A 26,659-nucleotide genomic window follows, 5' to 3' on the forward strand; every position below is an offset into this window, starting at 1 on the left:
TACCCACCCCAGTTAGGACAGCCGAATCACGTCCAATCTTTCGCCGTCGACTAAAGACGCACTTCTTCAACCATTATCTGAATTAAAAAAAAAAAAAAAAAAAAAAAATCTAACCCTAACTAACCGTACTGTCATGCACTTGTCCTAATAAACTAACCTACACTGTAGCACTCAACACTTTGATGAACATTGTTGCTCAGCTGATAGAGTTGTGCCCTTCCTGATGGCTTGTCGTACAGAACTTGTAAGTCGCTTTGGATAAAAGCGTCAGCTAAATGACTAAATGTAAATGTAAATGTAGTATAAAGATCCCTAGTGGTAAGATTCTTAGGCAGATGTTGATGATTTGCTTGCCAGGTATTATATTGGTTGACTTCTGAATTAAGTATGAAATCATCTGGTAAAAAAAACTTCTGGTAAAAGATCTATCCTACATCTGCTCTTATAAAAGATTTGAAGAGTATGTATGTCATAAATTGATAACACCTTTCGTTTTTGAAATTGTGGCAGAGACTGAGAAAAAATGGATTGGAAAAGGTTGCACTTCTGACAAATCTATTTTGTAACAAGTGGTGTCTTTTAAGTCCTGTATATTGTGTGTACATTGTGTCCTATATGTTACTTTATGTTTATAGTGTCCTATGTGTTACTTTATGTTTATATTAGATCTTTTTATATACACCGTGAGAAGGGGGGAACGCAATTTCATTTTTCTGTATGTCTTGCACATGAAGGAAAATGCCAATAAAGTTGACTTTGACTTAAGGTTAGTGTGATACTTTAATCTCATACAATGTTACAGTGAGTAAGATATGGAAAAATAAGGCTATAGTACAAGGTCTGAACACAAGATTAATTAAGATAATAGCAGATCAAGGGAATTCATAGCCTTCCTATAAATATAATCAATATGTGCTTTCCAACAGTCGATCATTAACTTTAACTCCCAAAAGCTTCACAACAGAAACTTGTTTAACCCGATTTCCATTCATATCTAAGGATGAATTATCTATGATATACGTATTTTCTCTTAAAGGGGAACTATTTTACTATTTCTTTCACTATTTAGGCACTTTTACACAATTCCTGTGAGTCTATGGAACACCTCTGTAAGGTTTTTTCAAAAAGATTAATTGTTTTGTATTTCTAATCAAGTACTCAAAAACAGCATTTTTCGACCTCAAGATCTTAAGCCGTTTTGAGGCTGGGCTCCAACCACTGTGTGGCCTGGTGCCAACTGCCACATCAACTGCCACATTATTATGCAGCTGAGAAATCTCTGACATCACAGATATGCACATTTTCAGATGACTCAGTTCAGTGAGGGTGAATATTGTGAGAGGAGAATTGGAAGAATGCGCCAATATGAGAATTAGAGACATAGATCCTATTAATATAAGTCCACATAGCTAGGAAACAATGCTAAACACTGAAAAAGGCCATTTATACACTTTAAATTTAACACTGAAAATAATGAAATTTTCTTTATTTACATTCAGAGATAATTTGTTTCTTTCAAACCAATTTGAATTATATGCTTCACTCATTAGACTATTTAAGCATTACATCACGCAACGGAGTGTGTTATACAAATTAGACCACGCCTATGGGTGGTCGTTAGACCCCCATAGGCGTGATCTAATTTGTATAACACACGACTTCAAGTGATGTAATGCGTTTATACAATGACCCAATTCACCCAACCTTATCACTATACAATAAACACACAGTAATTGAAGCATAATGGAGATTTATTCACAAAACCATCCACAGAGAAAGTAGATCCAATAGTAGATCCACTAGTAGACACCAGAGGGAGCTCCACAAACCATGTTAAACCCAGATTCGGCTCAAACAAGGGACTAAACGCCCTACCCACAGCTGTAAAGGAATGTGAATCACTACCCACTTTCAAAACCAAAAGAGAGCACATACGGGAGAATGCAATTCGAAACTGGCCCCTGTAAATGTCCTAACCCAACCCCCTCCAATGTACAGTAAATGTCCTAACCCAATAATACACAAGACCCTTTTCTTGGGACCAAGTAAGGTTTCGTCGATAATCCAATGTACCCCCCACCCCACCCACATCCAATGTACAGTCCCCCCCCCCACCCACCCACCCAACCCCACCCCACCTACCCAACCTCCTCCAATGTACAGTTTCTACGTCAAATGTATATACACTCTTTTTTGGACACATTTTGTATCACAAACAGTACTGTATTTACAAATCTGGTATGTCATAAATGTATAGATGTAGCAGTACTGTCTATCTGTATGTCGTGTGTGTCATATATGTTATTATATTCTGCAATCTGTTAATAAAGTTTTCAATCAATCAATCCCCTTAACAATTGTGTGTATTGAGCCGTACTGTATTGTACCCATTCTGCAATCTGTTAATAAAATGTTCAATCAATCAATCAATCAAATCTGACAAAAAATAAATAAAAAATAAGATCGACGGCCATTATTTTATTTTTTTATGTCCGACATTTTTCTTTTATTTCACAATGGGTCATGACAAATTAATTACATAATCCATGTGTATGTAACAAACTAACATATTCCAGTTGACTATCTTTTTTGGAGGATTCGTTCAAAAGCTATTAATACTTCCATTTTTCTATCTATGGCGGATTGATTCAGACAGAAAAAAAAGTAATTCGGTTGTGGGAGGGATCTGGGGTCACGTGGAGTGTGTTATATAAAATAACAACCGGTAACTTGACTGTTTCAGCCAATCAGAATCAAGATATTTGCATGCCATTGTATAAAAAGGTTTTTGCACTAGATTTGTATCTTCTGCAAACAGTATTAGGTAGAAAATCATTCGATACAGCAGCCAGATCATTTATATAAATAAGAAATAACAATGGACTATGTAGGATTTGTGTAGGGTATTAAGACCATTAAGACAATTATATAGGTCTAAGTTCACTTGAACCTTAAAGGAAAACTCCAACATTTTGGGAAATTTGCTTATTTAACATCTTCCCTGGAGTTAGACAAGAAGATACATACCTTTTTTGTCTCTGTGCGTGCATTTAGCTTTGGGAACAGTCGCTCCGTTAGCGTAGCTTAGCTTCATCACTGGAAGTGGGGGATATCAGGAGCCTGATGTTCCCTTACACTGTATACAGTCACGAAATACACTCCAAATACAACTCAAAAACGTTCATGTAAACATGTTGTGACCTGTGTATTCACCACGTGGAGAAATAAAAAATAATTGAATTAGACAATTACGTTTTATAAGCAAATATACTCTGAACTATTTTTTGCCTAACCACTCCTCTCTGAGCGCAGCCAGTGATTTCAACGTGTCGTCGTGATTGTTGACATTCTCATTCATTCAAAGGATCCGAACCGATTGAAGTTTATGGATACCATGACTTAAAATCCTCTTACCTTGACGATTAAAAGCCTCCCCAATTTAGAAAACAGTAATCCAATGGCTGGTATTGTTATACCGGACGCTCTGAGCTAACCGGAGCTAACACAGAACAGGATGGTAAAGCATATATAATGACTTCCTTTCTGGGGTTTTCAAAATAAAAGTACAACGTTTATAGCAGCGGAAAACATTTATTTTGTACATTATCTAACGTTAACACGAACCTAAACTAACTTTAGGTTAGTTGTAACGTTAGTTTAGGTTCGTGTTAACGTTAGATAATGTACAAAATAAACGTTTTCCGCTGCTATAAACGTTGCACTTTTATTTTGAAAACCCCAGAAAGGAAGTGATTGATTGATTGAAAACTGTATTAACAGATTGCAGAATGGGTACAGTACAGTACAGCTCAATACATACAATTGTTAAGGGGATGCAGACCAGAGAAAGACTTTCGTCTTGTTTACATCAGGGTCCCCCATTTTCAATTCATCGTAACATATATGACATACATGACATACAGATAGACAGTACTGCTACATCTATACATTTATGACATACCAGATTTGCAATTACAGTACTGTTTGTGATACAAAAAGAGTCCAGAAAAAAAAAAGTATATACATTTGACGTAGAAACTGTACATTGGATTGGGTAAGTGGGGGTGGGGGGGGACTGTACATTGGAGGTGGTTGGGTGGGTGGGGGGGTTGGGTAGGAGTGGGGGGGGGGGGGGGGGGTGGGTAGGAGGGGTGGGTGGGGGACACTGTACAACTGTACAAACAAAACTGTACATTGGATTATTGACAAGACCATACTTGGTAATTTACTGTACATTGGAGGGGGTTGTGTTCGGACATTTACAGGGGCCAGTTTCGAGTTGCAGTCTCCCTTAGGTGTTTTTTGAGAGTGTTTTTGAAAGTGGGTAGTGATTCACATTCCTTTACAGCTTTGGGTAGGGCGTTCCACATTGATGTGGCATAATTGCGAAACGTGTTTAGTCCCTTGTTTGAGCCGAATCTGGGTTTTACATGATTTGTGGAGCTCCCTCTGGTGTTGTGATCGTGGTATTCACTGACCTTTGGGAAGTATTTTGTCATGTACATGGGTACCTTGGTCGTGTAGTGTATCTTGTAGACCAGGCCCCAGGGGAGGAAACTAACTTTTTGGCTTACCAGCCAACTGGCGAGTATCTGATTTTTTTTACCAGCCAAACAGATTTTTTACCAGACAAAAAAATCGCTAATTGTGATAATTACTTCTTTGTATGTCAAGCCGTGTCAATGTTGTGTATGCATCTGGGTAGGCACACTGTGCCTTTAAGACAGCACGGTGGTCTTACGACAGTGCTGTGAAGTACCGTCAAGTGTTGTGGTAACGTCAGTTGGGTTGGTGTGCTGTTGTGCACAGTGCACTGGTTGAGCTAGCCCCTTTCGTGACTGCGATGTGCAAGCCAGGGGCTTTTGAGCATGAAATAAAATGTCTAACCTTACGTCGTAGTCCGGTGCTTTTTTGGAAACATTATAGTCATAACAGATACACCTAGCTGGCTGCTTTGAGCACACAGGGCTAACGTTAGCTAGCAAGCAGCTATAGCTAAAACGCTAACTAGAAGCTAACCACTGTATACAGTTCCAGTAGACTAACATTACACCTCTGTGATTTAAATGTGTCCTTAGTAACTTATACTCGAGGGTTGTACTAGGGTTGGATGCAGTTCCCCGTTGGTCAGTCTGTCTGTTTTCCATCTTCTGCTGTGTTTAACGTTATCTGTTTGCGAGTGCTCCTGATGGCTATAGTACCGCGGGACTTTTATTATTATATGTCCGCGGGTTGGCCAGTACTGCGCAAACGTTTATTAAACATTATATGTCCGCGGGTGGTCTTGTGCAGTGCTCTCGTGGCACTGTCAACTAAAGCGAACACTCAGAAGACGCGCACCGTTTGCCAGTGCAGTGATTGCAGAATGTTTAATTTTTTTGTATAGTCGCCAGCAGGGGAGGAAACTAACTTTTTGGCTTACCAGCCAACTGGCGGGTATCTGATTTTTTTTACCAGCCAAACGTAAAAAATACCAGCATTTGGCCAGTAAAGTGGCCTAATTTCCTCCCCTGCCAGGCCCATTGCAAGTTGCTGTACTCTGTCGTCTACTCTAAGCCATCCTAGGTTGTCAAAGTGGGCAGGGGTGAGGTGGGTTCTAGGAGTAAGGTCAAGCAGTAGTGACAGTTTGTTTTGAGATGTTTGTAATTTTGTTTTTAGCGCCTTTGAGGTGCTTTGGTACCATGAGGTGCAAGCATAGTCGTAGTACCCTTGAATGAGTGCTCCTGCTAGAGTCTTCAGGGTATTCTTGTTTACCAGTGAGGAGATCCGGTACAAGAATCGAGTTCGTTGGTTGACTTTTTTTATTACATTGGATGCCATTTTGTCACAGGAAAGATTTGCCTCTAGGATGGAACCCAGGTAGGTAATATCTTCTTTCCTTGTGACAATATTGTCACCCACTGTAACTGAGAAGCCGTCGGTCTTGCTGAGTTTGTTATTTGAACCGAAGAGAATGGACTCTGTTTTGCCCATGTGTAATGATAGTTTGTTATCAGCGAAGTCATTATATATGCTTTACCATCCTGATCTGTGTTAGCTCCGGTTAGCTCAGAGCGTCCGGTATAACAATACCAGCCATTGGATTACTGTTTTCTAAATTGGGGAGGCTTTTAATCGTCAAGGTAAAAGGATTTTAAGTCATGGTGTAACTGAGGGGTACAATTCCCTGACTGTATTACTAGATATGATACTTACTACCACTACCTTTGTACTTAATATTCGGCCACCCAGTACACGGCATAAATATATTATCATGAACACTCTCACGTAGATGAAACGGATCCAACACAAATGTACGAATTAGAAACAGGTCTTTATTTCCTACACAGCGATGGTGTGTAGAATAAGCACTTAATCACTTAATTACATTTATGAATTGAAATAGTATGCACTTTTATGGCAAGGAGTATTCGTCGGTATATCAATAGATAATGTCCAATCTCTGAAGGCGCAGGTGGTAAATATACGACCTGGAATAGTTAAGGAATAACAGCAATGATACTTTAATGATTATAGGCTGGATACACTAGAGGGGGTTAATCCGGTCGCTTGTAAGCCGACAGGAGTAGGAGGGGGGGGGGGGGGTAGAATCCAGCTGCCTCGTCCGGCCAAGGGTATCCCAGGTGAACCCACTGTAGTGCCGTTCAATGCGCCGGCGATCCTTGGACCACAGATGAAAGCAGGTGGACTCTTTGTGGGCCGGCTCTCTCCGGTCCACGGGGGAGAGATGTGGAGAGACCTCGTCTTGCAGAGCGTCTCCTCACCTTGCGTCCTCTCCAGGGGGGGGGGTTCCAACACACGGTAGTGTCGGGGGTCTTTATCCATAGAATAATCAAAGTATCCAAAGCATAATCCGTGCCTGGGAAGGCGGGCTGTCGTCGGTAGAATAATCCGGTATACAGGTCCACTCGCTCGTCGGCTCTGGGGCTCCTCGGGTGCAGCTTCACATAGGGTCAACCACCCTGGGTAAGCAGCCAGTTCTCTGCCCGAAACGATGGGGTACTGACTACGGTAGTATTCTCACCGCACGAAGCACTATATATTAACAGACTATTATTAGCTTAATAGACTACGTCCAACTCGACGATATAGTGCCAAATATGACTATTCAAATATTAATATACACGATGTCTCAATACCGATGGTAGGCCGAACTTGGCCTTACTCCCACACGTGGCATCGCGGGGAGGCTTTACGTCTGTGACTCTATTGGAGGGTAAGAAACTGGACTGAAAAGAAAGTCCTACTTTAGTAGCGCAGTATATATACGCACTATGAACAAATAGTCCCATTAGTGGTGCGGTAGCCAAATTCCTACGCGGAACTAGGACTTGTTCGTACATGTCGAGCGGTACGTTTGAACTGGGTCTGAGGGGTATGGCAGCCTGGCACCAAGGTCTCGACCAATAGTAGAATGGAGACTATTATGGGATGTTCAGTAGGCTAGAATGGATATTCAATGCATATTGTACAAGGAATATACAAGGGATATCAGGGAATATTAGAGAATATACAAATACAATTAAATATATATATATAAATAAATATATATATTCGGTTTAATCTGGCCCTTCACAACAGCCACCCCCTGAATAGGTCCCAGACCTAATCAGTTAAACGGAGACAGATTAATCGCGTTGTCTATTTACACATAAGGGTTTGCTGTAGGGGTCAGTCAACTTCACAAAGTCATAGGGTTGTAGGGTCATGGTCATCATCGATTGTGTCTGGGAGTCGAGGCAGTTCTATGAGCCTTGCCACGGGACGGGTGTAAGTGCGACCCTGGACGAGCACTTCAGCTGCTCGGACCTTGCCGTCGGCACCGGTGATCACTTTGCTTACGCGGCCGGCCGGCCACATAGCTCTGGGCAGTGATTGATCAATAATCATGACGACTGTTCCTTCTGTCAAATTGTCTCTCTCCTTTACCCACTTCTGGCGGGTCTGTAGAGACGGTAGGTAGTGTTTAATGTCATCCGGTAGATTGGGGGCTCTGCGTAGGCGACCACCCACTCTGATGAGGGTGTGAGCGTCGCTCTCGGGGGCCAGGTGAATTAATCTGCTGTCGGAAGGGACGGGCTTTCCTCCCTGTAGACAGGCCAATTCATCGGGGAACGAGTCTCTCTGGGCTCGCTGCAGTAGAAGCAATTCTGCTTCCTCGTAGTTAGCTGCTGACATATCAGCGGGGGACTTGCACTCCGGGTGGTACCGCAGGAATGTTCTTTGTTGTGCACTCTCTATGGACGTGCAATCGTTTATGTTAGGGTCGGTGGAGGCTACGGTGCTCAATCCACAGAACACAGACTTCTTAATTTCCACCTCCTCTGGACTTGCTTCCCTCGGGATAGGCATGGGCCACTGTCCTTCCGGGAGTCTTAGGAATGCGGGGCCGTCACTGTAGACATTGCGACGGGTGAGGTCATCCAGGGGCATCCCCCGGGTGATGACGTCAGCTGGGTTCTGTTTTGTATCAACGTAGCGCCACTCTGTTTCTCCGGTTAACTCTTCGGTTAAGTCTTGAATCTCGGTGACTCTGACTCCCACGAAGACTTTGTACTTGCATGAGTCCGATTTGATCCAGGCGAGTACCGTCGTGGAATCTGACCACAGGATTGTTCTAGACACCGGTATGGTGAGCTCACGTTGGATGAGCGTGGCTAGGTGCGCTCCGGCTAGGGCTGCGCAGAGCTCTAGACGTGGGATAGATTGTTGCTTGCGTGGGGCTATTCTCGAGCGGGCGAGGACAAATGCTGTGTAGATCTCTCCCCCCTGGTCTTGGGCCCGTAAGTAGGCTACTGATTCGTATGCGACCTCTGAGGCGTCACTGAAGACGTGTAAGTCCATTTTACATGTCTTTGGCCTCATCGTGGGTGGGAAGTAGCTTCGGCGCATATTAACGCCTGGGAGTGAGTGGAGCTCCATCTCCCACTCTCTCCAGGTGGATGCAAGGTGTGCGGGAATGGGGTCGTCCCAGCCCTGGTCCTTGTCCCACAATGCTCGTACAATCATTTTTGCCCTGGTGGTGTACGGTAGAATACATCCTAGCGGGTCATATTGTCGGGCGAGTGTTGTGTACACACTCCGTCTGGTGGTCGGCGCCGCCGCCGGCCTTCCCTGCTCCGTAGTCAGGGGCTTGTGTCTGTAGTGAAGCGAATCTGTTTTGAATCGCCACACCAATCCCAGGGTCATCTCCTGGGCTTCTCCCGGGATTGTAGCCATCCAGGTCTCGCTGCTGGCTGCCTTGTCCTCGGAGGAGAGGCTGCGCAGTACTTGCGGATCGCTGCTGGCCCACTGCCTGAGATCAAAGCCGCCTTTGATCAATGAGGCGCGGAGTTTAATCAGGAGAGCCTCGGCTTCTTCCTGGGTTGAAAGGCTTTGTAGACAGTTGTCTACGTAGAAGCTGTTCTTTACGCTGTGTCGGACCTCTTCGTCCGCTGCTGGGTCCTCTGCTACATGTTTCTGTAGTGCAAATGTAGCACAGCAGGGGCTGCACGTCGTTCCGAAGGGGAGGACTTCCCATTGGTAGATGGCTGGGTGCTCATCTCCTGGCTTCTCTCTCCATAGGAACCGTAACAGGGGCTTGTCCGCCTCTACTAATCTCACCTGCAGGAACATTCCTTTAATGTCCCCGCTGATGGCCACCTTTTCCTGGCGGAAGCGGAGTAGAACGCCGAGTAGGGAGGGGCCGAGTGTGGGACCGGGCAGTAACTCTTTATTCAGATTTTGGGATCCGATCTGGTAGCTGCAGTTAAATACTATGCGGTCTTTACCGTTGTGATGGACCTTGTGGTGGGGCACGTACCACGATTCAATGGTCTGGTCAGCCTCTTTAATGTCCATCTTTGTGACGTGTCCCGCTGTGATGAGCTTCTCAATCTCAGCGCGGTATACACTCTCTTGGGCGGGGTTCTTGGCTAAGCGCCGCTCCGTGTTCAGCAGGTACCGTTCTATGGCGTCTGTCTTGGCGTGGAAAGTAGGCATTCCTTCTCGCCGCAGGAGTGGCGTATCTCAACACGCCGTTGACCGGGACTCTCTTGGTCCCTGTCTCGAGGAGGTGAATGGCGTAAATGTCATCTTTAGAGCGAATGTCTTTCTTTCCATTCTTAAAGGGCATTTGTTCCAAGTTCCATAGCCGCTCTACGTGTTGCAGGAGTGCGGTTTCTCCCTCTGTGACTCGGGAGTGGAGACATCTAGTGGCTGTACTTCGGTTGAGAGATTTGGCGAGCGGGCCTTGGAGAGTCCATCCCAAACGGGTCTCGACTGCTGCAGGACAGCCTCGGGGTCCGGTATGAACCCGGTCTATCGGGACAATGAGGTCTGCATGGTCGGAGCCTATCAACAGGGTCGGCATAGCATTGTCTATGAGCGGGATCGGTAACTTGCGCAGATGTGCATATTTCTCCATCAGCTTGGCGACGGGGTATGTGTACCGCGACAGTCCTATTTCTTGGCTGGTGAAAGCGTCTGCAATCTGGTACCGTCGCTCAGGCTGGCCGCTTGCTGCGATAGAGAATGAGACATTCTCGCCCTTTATCATCTTCAAATCTCGTCTTATTGTCCGAATTGTCATTTGGGTTTCGCTTCCCCGCAGCCCTAGCTGGGCCGCAGCGGAGGCGAGCAGCAGGGTCTTCTCTGACCCGTCATCGAGGACGGCGTAAGTGTCCAGGACTTTATTCTGGTGGCTTAGTGTCACACGCACTACTTTTAGGAGTACTCGGGCTCCACTGCTGCTGGCGGGATCGATGTACATGACGCTCGCTTTGCGGCTGGATGGTGCAGGTGAAGGGCGCCGTCTGTTACTGTCGTGAAGTATGTCCAGATGGGCTCCATCGCACTTGGTGCACCTTTTCTTTAAGCGGCATTCGGCTGCCATGTGTGAGCGCGCACAGCGAAAACAGCGCTTGTTGGACTTTATCCATTGACCTGCTTCCTCCGCGTTCAGCTTGGGGAAGGAGTCACATTGCGCTAGCCAGTGTTCTTTCTCACAGTAGGGGCACACTATCTTCCACTTCTCCGTTCTGGAGGGGGTACTGTGGCTCCTGCTGCTCGGTACTGACTCCGATTGGTGCATCACAGTCACCGATCTTCTTCCATCATTTAGTCGTCTGGTTCCTTCTCTGGAGCCAGGGGTGCTCCGTCCGAATTTATCTAGCCGTAGGCTGCTGACTTCTCTCGCCAGGAAGTCTGCTAGATCGAGGAGGTTCGGTTCGGGGCCATTCGGGTCTCTGTGGTCCCTCTGCCGCCTAAAGCGCTCCTGACGAGCGGGCGGCAGTTTCTCCAGGATCCTTTCCACATTTGAGTTGGCGTAAAGTTCATACTTCCCCTTCTCTCTTTGCGCTCCCAACATCCCTACCAGGGACTGCACTCTGATGGACAGGTCGTCCAGTGCTCGATTGTCTATTGCTGGGGGTAAGCGGTCGATGTGTCGGATCTCCTGGATCACGTAATCCCATATGCGCCCATACCTCTGGTCCAATGCTACCAGCGCTGCTGTGTATGGGGTGGTGGAAGTCGCGTAGGCGAGCGCTATATTATGTGCGCGGGGCACCTTTAAGTGCTGCAGTAGGATGGCGTATTTGTGGCGTTCATCCAATACATCCACCAACATGGTCTCCAGACACATGCGGAGTTCTGTATACTGGGCCCGGTTCTCTTGGGTGAAGTCGGGTACCATAGGCGTGCCAATGTATGACGCTGACTGTGGATACATCGGCGAGCGTTGGGGGAGAGGCCTCCTAGGCGAGTCTCCTCCCGCTCCTTGGTATGGGCTGGTACCGGCAGTGTACCATGGCCCGCTTGTCCAGGTGCTGTTCCTCGGTGCGGGTCGTGCGTCGTGCTCACCCGTGTATAGAGTCGGGGGTCTGTAGCGCAGCTCCGCGGGAGTATAGCCTGGGCTGTACCGGACCTCCTGGTCCGGTAGAGTACTGTGCTGTCTTCGGGCGCGGTTCTCCTCCTCTTCCTCTTCGTCTTCAGTTAGGTCATCCAGTGCTTGTAGTCTCTGGTTTAGCCTCTCCACAGGATATGCTGCTCCTTCCCGGTTGCTAGGTCTCGCTTGGACCGGTGGGGGGAGGTGGTCTGTGGGGGGTATAGACCTCGTCTGTTGGTCAAGTTCAGGGTTGTTTACTCGGCTAGGGGATGCCGCCCTGGAGGTGTGTCTAGACGAGTTCCTGGAGCCTCTGGCGGAGGGAGAGGGTGTTGTCCGTCTGATCAGCTGTTCTATTAGTTGCGCTTGCTGTCTGTCGCGCTCTGCGTCCCGTAGAGCACCAGCAGCTGCTCGCTGGCTGTCTGCTCGGTCTCGGGCCACATTCTCTTCCATCTGAATGCGTCTTATTTCCAGGCGTATGTGCTCTTCTTCGCTCCGTTGCTGTAGCTGCAATCGATCGCGTTCACCCTGGAGTCTATCGCGTTCAGTAGAGGCTTTCAGGCTGACGAGGAATGCCTGCTGTAGGGTCCTCTCTGCCTCGCTGGGAGAAGGCGGTTGTATAGGGGAGCCTTCCCTCGGGGTACTCCTTGCGGAGCCTTGGAGCTCTATCTCCACGGTGCTCTCCCCGTCTTCTTCAAGTTTCAAGTTTCTTTAATAGTTGTCATACAGAAGTACAGAATACTTTTGTACAAAATGCTTCTTACTGTTGCGCTCCAGAGACTGTGCATGACAAGGTAAGTATGAAATAAAAACATAGTAAAAATTAGAAGTAAAAAAAGAGGTCACAGTGTTCAGTTTAGACATATGTACAATGTTCGTAGACGTAGTTACCATACAATATACAATACTGTGCAGTGTACTAATATACAATACTATATAGTGCAAGGCATAAATGGACGAGGTGCAGTTTAGGTACAATTCACAGTAGGTGTACGAGTTGTAGTGCAAATCCTTTATCAATAAATATAAAGTGTAAGTGTGTTTGTGTGATCTAAAGTGTGGAGAGTGGGTGCTGCAGTGTGTTGTTGTTTGAGTGAGTGTGTGCGTGTGGGTGTGTGTGCTGTGTGCATTTGATGGTTGTTGCATAGTGATTATTGTTCGTTTAGCGATTATTGTTCGTTTAGCAGCCTGATGGCCTGGGGATAGAAGCTCCTTCTGAGTCTTTCTGTGCTCGCCATAAGACTCCGGTATCGCCTGCCTGACGGCAGCAGTTCAAAGAGGCAGTTGTTCGGGTGGCTCGAGTCCTTAATAATTCTCTTAGCCTTCCCCTTGCACCGCTTGTTGTAAATGTTCTGGAGGGTGGGAAGCCCCCCTCTAATTGTGCGTTCGGCTGAGCGTGTCACTCTTTGTAGTCTGCTACGGTCTTGTGCAGTGCTATTCCCAAACCAGGAGGTGATGTTGCCGGTCAGGATGCTCTCTATTGTACATGAGTAGAAGTTCCTAAGGATCTTCTGACTGACTTGGAACTTCCTTAGGCGCCTGAGGAAGTAGAGGCGTTGTCGTGCCTTCTTCACAACACTGTCAATGTGTGTGGTCCATGTCAAGTCCTCGGATATGTGGGCTCCGAGGTACTTGAAACTGTTCACTCTCTCAACTGGTGCCCCGTCGATGCTGAGGGGGCTGTAGTCCTTGACCCCCGACCTCCTGAAGTCCACAATCATCTCTTTTGTTTTGCTGACGTTCAGGGAGAGGCAGTTCTCCTGACACCACTGTGACAGGTTCTCTACCTCTTCCAGGTAGGCCCTTTCGTCGTTGGCAGAGATCAGGCCCACCACTACTGTGTCATCAGCAAATTTGATGATGGTGTTGTTGTTCCGCTGTGCTACGCAGTCATGTGTGTACAGGGAGTAGAGGAGGGGGCTCAGAACACAGCCCTGGGGGGCCCCTATGTTGAGCGTGATGGATGAGGAGGTGCAGTTGCCGGCTCTTACCACCTGGGGTCTGCCCGTCAGGAAGTCCAGGACCCACTGGCACAGGTCATAGTTCAAGCCCAGGTCCCTGAGCTTGGCTATGAGTTTGGAGGGGACTATGGTATTGAATGCTGAGCTGTAGTCGATGAACAGCATTCTCACATAGTTCCCCTGCCTCTTGTCCAGATGTGATGCTGCTGTGTGCAGCACATGGGCTATGGCGTCCTCCGTGGACCTGTTGGGGCGATATGCAAATTGCAGAGGGTCCAGGTTGATGGGGAGGGAGGAACAGATGTAGCCCTTCACTAGCTTCTCAAAGCACTTCATGGCTATGGAGGTGAGGGCTACAGGGCGGTAGTCGTTGAGGCAAGCGGGCGTAGATTTTTTGGGTACAGGGATGATGGTGGACTTCTTCAGACAGGTGGGGATGACGGCCTGTTCCAAGGACAGGTTGAAGATGTCAGTGAATACCGGGGCCAGTTGGTCGGCACAGACTTTTAGGACGCGGCCGGGGATGCCGTCCGGTCCTGCTGCCTTCCTGATATCCCTGTAACGCCGTTTTGCCTCTATTACTGCTCTCCTGACGTTGTATCTTGCCATCTTGTGTTCTTCCATGTTGCCTGTCACCAGCCCGGTGTTGTATGCTGATGTGCGCACTTTCAGAGCCTCACGGACGGATTTGTCTACCCAGGGCTTTTGATTTGGGTAGATATTAATTTTGGTGGAGGGGATTATTACTTCTACCTGAGTACAGACATAGTCAATCACCGTTTCGGTGATTCCGTGCCGAGTTCTCTCTCGGTAGCGTTGTATTCCTCCCGGGACTCATCGGGGACTACTTCTTCAGTACTGGCGGGGTGTGAAGTCATGTCTGGTTCCCACTGGTCCCCACCGTGAACTTGGTCAGTTACATTAGAGCCCGTAGGGGCCTCTATGGTCGGGGTAGTCTGGGCGTTGGGGTTAGACATACTTTTACTTTCTAGTTTTACCGCGTTTACTGTTAGTAGAAGACTAGGTTGTTGACTGACAGCGTAAGCCTCTAAGTACTGAGGGAGCCGTCGTTCGCGCTGCGGGCGTTGGTTAGGAGGATCGTTTCGTGGAGTGTTCATCATAGGCCATTTCAATATTAATAACACTATATTAATATTACACTAATTACCCTCCGGCTCGAAGGACCAATTGTAACTGAGGGGTACAATTCCCTGACTGTATTACTAGATATGATACTTACTACCACTACCTTTGTACTTAATATTCGGCCACCCAGTACACGGCATAAATATATTATCATGAACACTCTCACGTAGATGAAACGGATCCAACACAAATGTACGAATTAGAAACAGGTCTTTATTTCCTACACAGCGATGGTGTGTAGAATAAGCACTTAATCACTTAATTACATTTATGAATTGAAATAGTATGCACTTTTATGGCAAGGAGTATTCGTCGGTATATCAATAGATAATGTCCAATCTCTGAAGGCGCAGGTGGTAAATATACGACCTGGAATAGTTAAGGAATAACAGCAATGATACTTTAATGATTATAGGCTGGATACACTAGAGGGGGTTAATCCGGTCGCTTGTAAGCCGACAGGAGTAGGAGGGGGGGGGGGGGTAGAATCCAGCTGCCTCGTCCGGCCAAGGGTATCCCAGGTGAACCCACTGTAGTGCCGTTCAATGCGCCGGCGATCCTTGGACCACAGATGAAAGCAGGTGGACTCTTTGTGGGCCGGCTCTCTCCGGTCCACGGGGGAGAGATGTGGAGAGACCTCGTCTTGCAGAGCGTCTCCTCACCTTGCGTCCTCTCCAGGGGGGGGGGTTCCAACACACGGTAGTGTCGGGGGTCTTTATCCATAGAATAATCAAAGTATCCAAAGCATAATCCGTGCCTGGGAAGGCGGGCTGTCGTCGGTAGAATAATCCGGTATACAGGTCCACTCGCTCGTCGGCTCTGGGGCTCCTCGGGTGCAGCTTCACATAGGGTCAACCACCCTGGGTAACGATGGGGTACTGAAACGATGGGGTACTGACTACGGTAGTATTCTCACCGCACGAAGCACTATATATTAACAGACTATTATTAGCTTAATAGACTACGTCCAACTCGACGATATAGTGCCAAATATGACTATTCAAATATTAATATACACGATGTCTCAATACCGATGGTAGGCCGAACTTGGCCTTACTCCCACACGTGGCATCGCGGGGAGGCTTTACGTCTGTGACTCTATTGGAGGGTAAGAAACTGGACTGAAAAGAAAGTCCTACTTTAGTAGCGCAGTATATATACGCACTATGAACAAATAGTCCCATTAGTGGTGCGGTAGCCAAATTCCTACGCGGAACTAGGACTTGTTCGTACATGTCGAGCGGTACGTTTGAACTGGGTCTGAGGGGTATGGCAGCCTGGCACCAAGGTCTCGACCAATAGTAGAATGGAGACTATTATGGGATGTTCAGTAGGCTAGAATGGATATTCAATGCATATTGTACAAGGAATATACAAGGGATATCAGGGAATATTAGAGAATATACAAATACAATTAAATATATATATATAAATAAATATATATATTCGGTTTAATCTGGCCCTTCACAACACATGGTATCCATAAACTTCAATCGGTTCGGATCCTTTGAATGAATGAGAATGTCAACAATCACGACGACACAAAATGGGAACAGGACTTGGCTTTCTCTCCCAATGCCGTATCCTGGGAACAAATTTGCACCAACACATTCACAATGACTAACAACACTAACCTTCAATTAATCCAATATAAGGTGTTACACAGAGTACATATCACACAGCACAGGATGTTTCAAATGGGATTTGCAAGCACAGATGTATGCTCCCATTGCACCCTCAACACCCCAGACAACTATTTCCATGCCACCTGGCTCTGCCCACCTGTTCTAGACTTCTGGAATTCCGTCATCAATACACTATCCCGGGTCATGAGCTGCAGCATTCCTCTCTCCCCCTCCCTCTGCCTACTTGGGGATACTACTGCTATCAATTTATTAGTCCAGAACACCAAACCCCTACTCGTTTCTCTAGCTGTTGCCAAGAAAACTATCCTCTTAAACTGGAAGACAAGAAAAAAGGTGAATACTGGCCAATGGTTAGGCCTTCTCTCAAATTACATATCACAGGAAACAATCTCAACCGTGGATCACATCGAAGTCTCACAATTTAATAACATCTGGAAATTGCTTGTGGATAATCTAGGCTCCCAATCATAGGAGATTGACCTGTGAGCCATCCACTCCATAACTCACCCTTCTCTCAATCCCGCTCTACTTTACTTACTCCCCTCTCTGACCCCCCCTTTCCCTTGTCATGTGTATTCGTTGTTGTCCTTCATTGTCCTTAGTTGTAATTTGTTTGTCAATATCTAGTCTGAGTTCCCCCCCTCCGAAAGGGCAATGAAATATATATTTTTTAATATTTTTCTTATTTTACTACACTTTTTATTTAATTTTGTACTGTAAATAATTAAAACGTATAATAAATAATAAAGTTGGGGGGGGGGGGGGGGGGGGGGGGGGTGGATGGAGTGCCCTCAAAAAAGGGCAGGGAAAAAAGCTAAAAAAAGAAAAAGAAAAAAAAACAATCACGACGACACGTTGAAATCACTGGCTGCACTCAGAGAGGAGTGGTTAGGCAAAAAATTGTTCCGAGTATATTTGCTTATAAAACGTAATTGTCTAATTCAATTATTTTTTATTTCTCCACGTGGTGAATACACAGGTCACAACATGTTTACATGAACGTTTTGGAGTTGTATTTGGAGTGTATTTCGTGACTGTATACAGTGTAAGGGAACATCAGGCTCCTGATATCCCCCACTTCCAGTGATGAAGCTAAGCTACGCTAACGGAGCGACTGTTCCCAAAGCTAAATGCACGCACAGAGACAAAAAAGGTATGTATCTTCTTGTCTAACTCCAGGGAAGATGTTAAATAAGCTAATTTCCCAAAATGTTGGAGTTTTCCTTTAAGCAGAGAAAGTGTTGATGTGAAAATAACAGTCTATTCTTATTTCTGACCTGACATTACATCAAGTGTCAACATTTTAGTTAGATGGCGTCTCTTGCAGGGGGAACGAATCTAGGAGAAACAAGTTTGTGTTGAACTGTAGGCACCAGAAAGGGAGATAATCAAAGGAGAGGGTGATAACATAATGCTCATATTATGCCAGAGAGAGAGAATCTTGAGCTCTTTGGTATTTCACCTTGGAGGAGAGAGGGCTTCTTTGGTAGCCATCCTTGGTATTCAGATAGAGGAGAGAGTAGGTTCTTCAGTATTCAGATGAGGAGAGAGTAGGTTCTTCAGTATTCAGATGAGGAGAGAGTAGGTTCTTCAGTATTCAGATGAGGAGAGAGTATGTTCTTCAGTATTCAGATGAGGAGCGAGTATGTTCTTCAGTATTCAGATGAGGAGAGAGTAGGTTCTTCAGTATTCAGATGAGGAGAGAGTAGGTTCTTCAGTATTCAGATGAGGAGAGTAGGGTCTTCAGTATTCAGATGAGGAGAGAGTATGTTCTTCGGTATTCAGAGTATCAGCTTGATGATATTGTAACGATTTATGCCAATAAACTTGTGTTATAAAGAGAATACCGGGAGCCTGTGTGTCGTATATTATCTCAGGGGGAGATTTAATTCAAGTGACATTGCTTCAACATCCAACAACACAACGCAGAGTCTATCCTGAAGGAAGACAGGACAAGTAACATAAATTAAAATTCAACTAAACAACTAAGAATTGAGCCTTGTGGAACTCCACATGGATAGTAGCTTGACACGATTCACAGCCCTTAAGGTATACATACTGCTGTCTGTTTTTGAGATAATCTCGTAGCCAGTCAAGAACTTGGTCTTGAAAAACCACATCCATCTCATTTTGACAGTAAGATACTGTGATTTACAGTGTTGAATGCTTTCGACAGGTTCAGAAATATACCCAATGCATATACATTTTGATCTTGTGCTGATATGATTTTGTCTACTAGCTGTAGCAGGGCCATGTAGGAGGAGTACTTTTCCCTGAAATCATACTGATGCTTATATAGCATGTTATATAGGTCTATAGTTTGTGAAAAGCCTTGTAAAGAGGAACCTTTGCCAACTTCAGATAACTAGGGACTTTGCCCATATCCATGGAAACCGAAAATATATAGGTTAATGGTTGTGGATAGGAAATTTACCATGAATGTATTCCACTGGATTGCCCTTTATGTTAAAGATCTGTTTTGCAAGGGATGTCATTTGTAATAATATTCTCTTTGCCAATTTCAGAAGGTGATTGTATCTGTTTTTATAGCTTTTAAATTTCACTTCTTATATAGCTTGTTATTATTCTTAGAATATTTGTATAATCTTGTGGTAAACCTAATAGGCGACACAACTGGAAAACACTTCTGGCCTCAGATCAAACCCACCCAAACTGTCTCTCCTGTGTGTCCCCTACCTTTTCTCCATCTCAGCCTTAATACTATCTCAATAAAAAGTTAAAGAAAAAAAGAAATATATATACCGTAATTCCTCTAATAGTAACCGGTATTCAAATACAAGCCGGGTCTCTATTAATGGCCGGGTGCGCTCTTGAGCTAAGCAATTATAAGCCGACCTCCTAATACAAGCCGGGTTACTAATATACTGAGCTGCATACTGAGCTAGTTACTTGATTTCACTTTGAAAACGTTGAAATGACCAGTGACTACCTGTAATTGCACTGTTTACTATTTCATACAGTACTTGGTTTCAATAAATGAACCCAGTACATTTTACTGGGTTCAAACTGACACAAAATGTTGATTTATTCATTATGATCTGTTTGAAAATTAGAAATATAGGCCTCCCTCTTATACATGCCTCCTCCTAATACAAGCCTGGTACCCGCTACATTTGAAACAAATACAAGCCGGGGTTACTATTAGAGGAATTACGGTATATATATATATACATACACTAACTGGTATGGGACCAGCAAAGCTCTTAAAAATACCGAACCATTTGACAAAAAAAAGGGGGGGGGGGGTAGTGAACTGACAATCATCCACCCACCTGTACGTGGCTGTTCTGGCTGGCCAGGTGCAGTGGGGTTGCACTCTGGCTGTTGCGGGCGTTGATGTTGGCACCGTGACGGGTGAGCAGGCTGACCAGCGCCGTGTGCCCATGTAGAGCTGCCACGTGGAGTGGGGTGAAGCCATCAGCACTACTGCTGTTCACGCCAAGGCCACTGGCCTGCAGGGTCGCCAGCTGCTGTGCAGAAACAAGACAAGCACAAATCATTCATTCATGTCCATATACATTCATAAAGGTAAACATTATAACTGCAATCAGACATTAAGAGACAAGCCATTTACTTGTGTGCTAAAACTACCAGGTTGCAGCATGCAGTACAATACAATTATGACTACCAGGTCGTACAATACAATTATGACTACCAGGTCGTACAATACAATTATGACTACCAGGTTGTACAATACAATTAGGCAGAGAGCAGCACACTATGTTCCACAAATCATCAATCTGCAAACCTCTCACAAATGGTGAACAGTAGGGCTGTCGGAACAAATTAATATAATTTGACTACCAAACTGCCAATCAAATGTAAATAACACTAAAAAATAAAACATTATTGATATGAGGTGAACTGAAAATGCATCCCTGGTTCTCGTCCCTTTTTCATGATTTTGGAAAAAATTGCCTAACCATAATAGCAACACCACACAATAAACATGTTGATTGTAAGCTTGCTTTGATAATAATGTGGTAATAATGTGTAAATCTTAGTATTAATATTTTAATTCCATTTGCCTCATTTCAGCCTATTCGAATTGTATTCTTAAGCGGGAAAAATACTATTCTAAATACCTTTACCTCCCGTTCTAAACTAGCGTTAGCTACAATCCTGCGCTTTCAGCTATACATTTCTAGAGTGACCAACATGATGCTATACTGAATTGGAGCCTTGTGGTTTTGAATGTAGAAGATAAATGTACTGCCTTGTATACTGATACCGGTCTCCATGCACTACTTTTTAATGTCTGCATCAAGATCCAGGAGCAGATCTTGGCTAACGTGCTCCTGCTACTAGCAGACTGGATCTTTGCTAGAGCTGCAGACAAAAACAATACAAGTCCAATCAGATTTCTTGGCTCCATCTGACCAACCACCCCCAACAGACCACCGAATGGCCTGAAATGAATCATAGAATTATGGAATATGTGTGTGATTCGGGGGGGATGGGCTAAACTCAAGATTACTAATCGATAGTCACTGGGAACTACCCTCTCCGTTCTCCCAGCTGTTATGCTAGCAAGCTGAATCCAGCATGCCTGTCAGCGGTGTAATAGTCAATACACACTGTAGGTGCCGGTACACACAAAGGAAAATTGAGACAAAACTGAATAGATTTAATAATTTAACGATCGAATATTCGAAAATCGACACCCATCCCTAGAATGAGCAACGGAGGCCAGTTCACAGCCATCGACGATGACGCAACCATGTAATATTTGGACCAATCACAGACAGAGGGAGTCTGAACTGCTGCCTAGAATTCAAGTAAAAAAACGGTGCCCTTTTGTCTTGTTTAAAAAAAATTAAATAAAAAACCTGTGACTATATATGGGCACCTTTAGGGACAAGTGACAGCCCTAGTGTTTGGTAGGTGAGTGAGTCAGTGTGTACTAGTGAGCAGAACTAGTACAACTCTTCTCTGACCTTATGTGTGGGGGCACATTTATGACATTGGCACAGCGGGTGGCACAGGTCTGTCTGAGAGGGCAGCTCTGCATCCTCCTCATCTGGCTCCTCATCCAGCCACTCCAGAAGGTAACGAACCTGGAACGCACACACACATACATACATACACAATAGTACACTCAATACTCCCGAGTCCATTTCTACCGTTACAATGCAAGCGTACAAAGACGGGACCAAATGTGACCTCACCATCTGCACATCTCCGTCTGCCACAGCACGAAGTAGCTTCTCCACCTGTCAGTCACGGAGGAGAGAGAGCCATCAGTCAAAACGGCCAACATCACTCTCCTATTCGTTAGTATTCGATCATAGATATCTTGATGTAAACGAACAACGGATTATCATTGAATCTGTGGCCAGGGCGTGAGATGGTGAACATGAACACTACAAGCAGCGTCAGTAACAGGTTGATATTTCAGCTATATGTAGCTGGGCCTGGGTGGAGGAGCAGACCTCTCGGTGCCGGACCCGGTCTCCCTCTGGCTTGGCCTCGGTGTTGAGGGAGGAGGTGCTGGACACGGAGGAGCGTCGGCTGCTGCACTCCGAGGCTGGTGGGGAGCGGTTAGGAGACTGGCAGGGGGGAGGAGGCGAGAGGAGAAAGCACACTCACTACACCAGGCTGAGCAGTATTGGATCAATACCAATAAATACATCAATATTTTAATAATTTATCCAAAGCGCTTTACAATTTTTGTTCCTCACATCCACTCACACACCGACGGCGGAGGCAACCATGCAAAGTACCAACCTGCTCATCAGGAGCAATTAGGGGTTAAGTGTCTTGCTCAAGGACATGCTGCCCGGGAGGAGCGGGAATCGAACCGGGAACCTTCCGATTACCAGACGACTGCTCTACCTCCTGAGCCACTGTCGCCCCACTACTTTATATTTCGATCCTGGTTCATGGACGGATACATTTGCCATTACTTTTATATGTGAAGCACCTCTATGAGCGGAATTGTCACCAACTCACTCATTCAGTCAGTCACTGATTCCTTATATGCCCTTAGTCACTGATATTCCAGTATGCAATACAGCACAATTAGTGTACCTGACATTTGGCTTTTTTGTTTATGAAACAGACCAGGTTCAATCAATTCTCTCAGTAAAAATGCCCCAATAACCAGCATTTGTTTTAAAGCTTTTCAATAACATTTGAAAACAACAACAACAACCTGATACCATTTACATCCTATCCTTCTGGGTGTTTGTAGGTGCAACTCTAGGAGACAGTGGTGAAGGTACATACCTACCTGTACAGCTGAGCTTGTCATATTCATCATTTACATTTACATTTAGTCATTTAGCTGACGCTTTTATCCAAAGCGACTTACAAGTTCTGTACGACAAGTCATCAGGAAGGGTACAACTCTATCAGCTGAGTAACAATGTTCATCAAAGTGTTGCGTGTTACAGTGTAGGTTAGTTTATTAGGACAAGTGCATGACAGTTCAAGTTCAAGTTTCAAGTTTCTTTAGTAAGGTTAGTTAGGGTTAGATCTTAAAAAAATTAAAAAATTAAATTATATTATTTCAGATAATGGTTGAAGAAGTGCATCTTTAGTCGACGGCGAAAGATTGGACAGGTTTCGGCTGTCCTAACTGGGGTGGGTAGTTCATTCCACCATTGTGGAGCAAGGACTGACTGAGAATAGGCGACTTCTCTTTGATGACCCTCCCGGAGCTTGGATAGGAGTAGGTCTGAGGCGGCCAGAAGATGCAGAGCGTAGGGGTCTTGAGGGTGTGTAGTTAGAGACCATTAACCGGAGGTAGTCAGGAGCGGTTCCCTTTGCTGCACGGTATGAATTGGCGGTAGCAGTAGTATCTAAGCATTAGAATACTTCGCAGTTCGCATAAAGCTACACAATACTGTATCATCCTAAATGTAAACATCCTCACATTGTTTCTGCTGTTTGTCCTAAATGTAAACATACCGATTGATTGATTGATTGAAAACTTTATTAACAGATTGCAGAATGGGTACAATACAGTACAGCTCAATACACACAATTGTTAAGGGGATGCAGACCAGAGAAAGACTTTCATCTTGTTTACATCAGGGTCCCCCATTTTCAATTCATCAGGACATATATGACATACATGACATACAGATATTCAGTACTGCTACATCTATACATTTATGACATACCAGATTTGCAAATACAGTACAGTTTGTGATACAGAAGGAGTCAAGAAAAGGGAGTATATACATTTGACGTAGAAACTGTACATTGGAGGAGGTTGGGTGGGGTTGTGTGGGGGGGGGTTGGGTACATTGGGATATTGTCAACCATACTGGGTAATTTACATTGGAGGTGGTTGGGGGGGGGGGAGAAACACTGTATAAACAAGCAAAACTGTACATTGGACTGTTGACAAAACCATACTAGGTAAATGACTGTACATTGGAGGGGGTTGGGTTAGGACATTTACAGGGGCCAGTTTTGAATTGCAGTCTCCCGTAGGTGTTCTTTGAGAGTGTTTTTGAAAGTGGGTAGTGATTCACATTCCTTTACAGCTTTGGGTAGGGCGTTCCACATTGATGTGGCATAATTGCGAAACGTGTTTAGTCCCTTGTTTGAGCCAAATCTGGGTTTAACATGATTTGTGGAGCTCCCTCTGGTGTTGTGATTGTGGTATTCACTGACCTTTGGGAAGTATTTTGACATGTACATGGGTACCTTGGTCGTGTAGTGCAGGGGTTCCCAAACTTTTCAGGCCGGGACCCAGAAAATAAGGCGTCAGAGAGCCGCGGCCCAATGCACATCGTCAGGCTTTTTTTTTTGTTTTTTTGCCTGGTGACAGATTTTTTAAGCCAAATATCACTTCAATCCTATTAAGTTAGTTCAAGTTAGTTATTCATTTATATGTGCTATTTATGAGAGGGCTAACTTGTTGCAAAATAATAATGATAATAATAATAGCCTCATTAAAATACTATTGTTGCTTCGGTTGTTTTCAGCGTTTTATGTGCATAATCTGTTATTTAGTTTGAAATGTTAGTTGAAATAAGTAGATTTTACGTTTTTGTTTATTTATTAAGTTAATATAAAACCATATACCGTACTTTTCGGACTATAAGCCGCGGCTTTTCCCCCCATTTTTCGACCCTGCGGCTTATATAACGGTGCGGCTTATATGTGGACAAAACCCGAAAATCGAAATATTGCTTTTTTTACTGCATTGAAATGTTATTTATCTGTTCCCTTATTTACTTAATACAACTTGTAAATGAGTTAATTCGTGTTATTTGTCCGACAGTATTGTGTCCCAATGGGAGTCATTCTCTGTAGAGGTGGGAGTCATTCTCTGTAGAGGTGGGAACTTAAAGCTCAATATAAGAATGACCATGCACCACCACCCACAGAATCGAGAAAGAGCAATCAATCTGTCAATCCTTTCCGTGTCCGGGCCGGGTGAGGTTTCCCGTGTTGAGTCAAATTAAGCCGCAGGCTCCACTCCTTACATATGGTAATTAAACATTAAAACACATGCGGCTTATAGTCCAGTGCGGCTTATATATGTACACATCAGTCAATTTAGCTGCTGCGGCTTATAGTCGGGTGCGGCTTATAGTGGGAAAAGTACGGTAGTCACATTTTAGAATACAATAGAATAGAATTTTAGAATACAACTAGAAACACTGTCCTGGCCTGCTTCTAAGTTCAGTGGCCTAAAAATCTTTTTTTTATTTTTTTTTATTTTTTATTTGGAAATCATCTCGCGGCCCTCCCGTGGCTGCTCGCGGCCCACCTTTGGGTCGCGACCCCGACTTTGGGAACCACTGGTGTAGTGTATCTTGTAGACCAGGCCCATTGCAAGTTGCTGTACTCTGTCGTCTACTCTAAGCCATCCTAGGTTGTCAAAGTGGGCAGGGGTGAGGTGGGTTCTAGGAGTAAGGTCAAGAAGTAGTCTGACCAGTTTGTTTTGAGATGTTTGTAATTTTGTTTTTAGCGCCTTTGAGGTGCTTTGGTACCATGAGGTGCAAGCATAGTCGTAGTACCCTTGTATGAGTGCTCCTGCCAGAGTCTTCAGGGTGTTCTTGTTTACCAGAGAGGAGATCGGGTACAAGAATCGAGTTCGTTGGTTGACTTTTTTTATTACATTGGATGCCATTTTGTCACAGGAAAGATTAGCCTCTAGGATGGAGCCCAGGTAGGTAATTTCATCTTTCCTTGTGACAATATTGTCACCCACTGTAACTGAGAAGCCGTCGGTCTTGCTGAGTTTGTTATTTGAACCAAAGAGAATGGACTCTGTTTTAACTTTTGCCCATGTGTAATGATAGTTTGTTATCAGCGAGCCATATGCAGATTTTGCCTAGTTCTGAGCTGAGGTTTTTTTCAACCTGTAACTTGTTCTTGTCAGAGACCAGCAGGGCTGAGTCGTCTGCGAACAAGAACAAGTTGCAGTCACATGCTGACGACATGTCATTTGCATAAATTTGGAACAGTAGCGGTCCTAGTATGCTTCCTTGTGGAACACCACAGCTCACTGTGAGGGGGGGGGGGATAGAGTACCGTTTACCTCCACCATCTGTTCTCTCCCCTCTAGGTAGGATTGCATCCATCTCACTGATAGACTATCAAAACCCATTGCTTTTAGCTTGTCAATCAGAATGGAGTGATTGACAGTGTCGAAGGCTTTTTGTAGGTCCAGCATGACCATGCCGCAGTATTTGCCCACGTCCACCTCTTGTTTGATGTGGTCGTTCAAATAGAGAAGGCATGTGTCAGTGGAGTGGGATGTTCTGAAGCCAGGTTGGAATTCGTAGATTAGATTTTGCTGCTATTTGTCCTAAATGTAAACACTCACATCGTTGCTGCTATTTGTTCTGAACGTAAACATACTCACAACATTGCTGCTATTTGTCCTAAATGTAAACATACTCACATCGTTGCTGCCATTTGTTCTAAATGTAAACATACTCACATCGTTGCTATTTATCCTAAATGTAAACATACTTGCATCATTGCTGCTATTTGTTCTAAATGTAAACATACTCACATCGTTGCTGCTATTTATTCTAAATTTAAACACTCAC

At 44.8% G+C, this 26,659-nt stretch overlaps 1 protein-coding gene across 1 annotated transcript in view; it reads right to left on the bottom strand.

Annotated features, from left to right (window-relative positions):
• ankrd27 (ankyrin repeat domain 27 (VPS9 domain)) overlaps window positions 1–26,659 on the bottom strand; it is a 126,275-nt gene that overhangs the window by 19,506 nt on the left and 80,110 nt on the right. The window contains exons 19-22 of the mRNA XM_084334734.1: window positions 22,070–22,186; window positions 21,806–21,850; window positions 21,575–21,694; window positions 19,910–20,104 (exon numbers count right to left, since the gene is read on the bottom strand). Of these exons, the coding sequence (XP_084190860.1) occupies window positions 19,910–20,104; window positions 21,575–21,694; window positions 21,806–21,850; window positions 22,070–22,186 (477 nt within the window). The remainder of the gene's footprint in view (window positions 1–19,909; window positions 20,105–21,574; window positions 21,695–21,805; window positions 21,851–22,069; window positions 22,187–26,659) is intronic.

This window comes from Notolepis coatsorum, assembly GCF_963971535.1.
Source record: "Notolepis coatsorum genome assembly, chromosome: 18".
NCBI lineage: Eukaryota > Metazoa > Chordata > Actinopteri > Aulopiformes > Paralepididae > Notolepis > Notolepis coatsorum.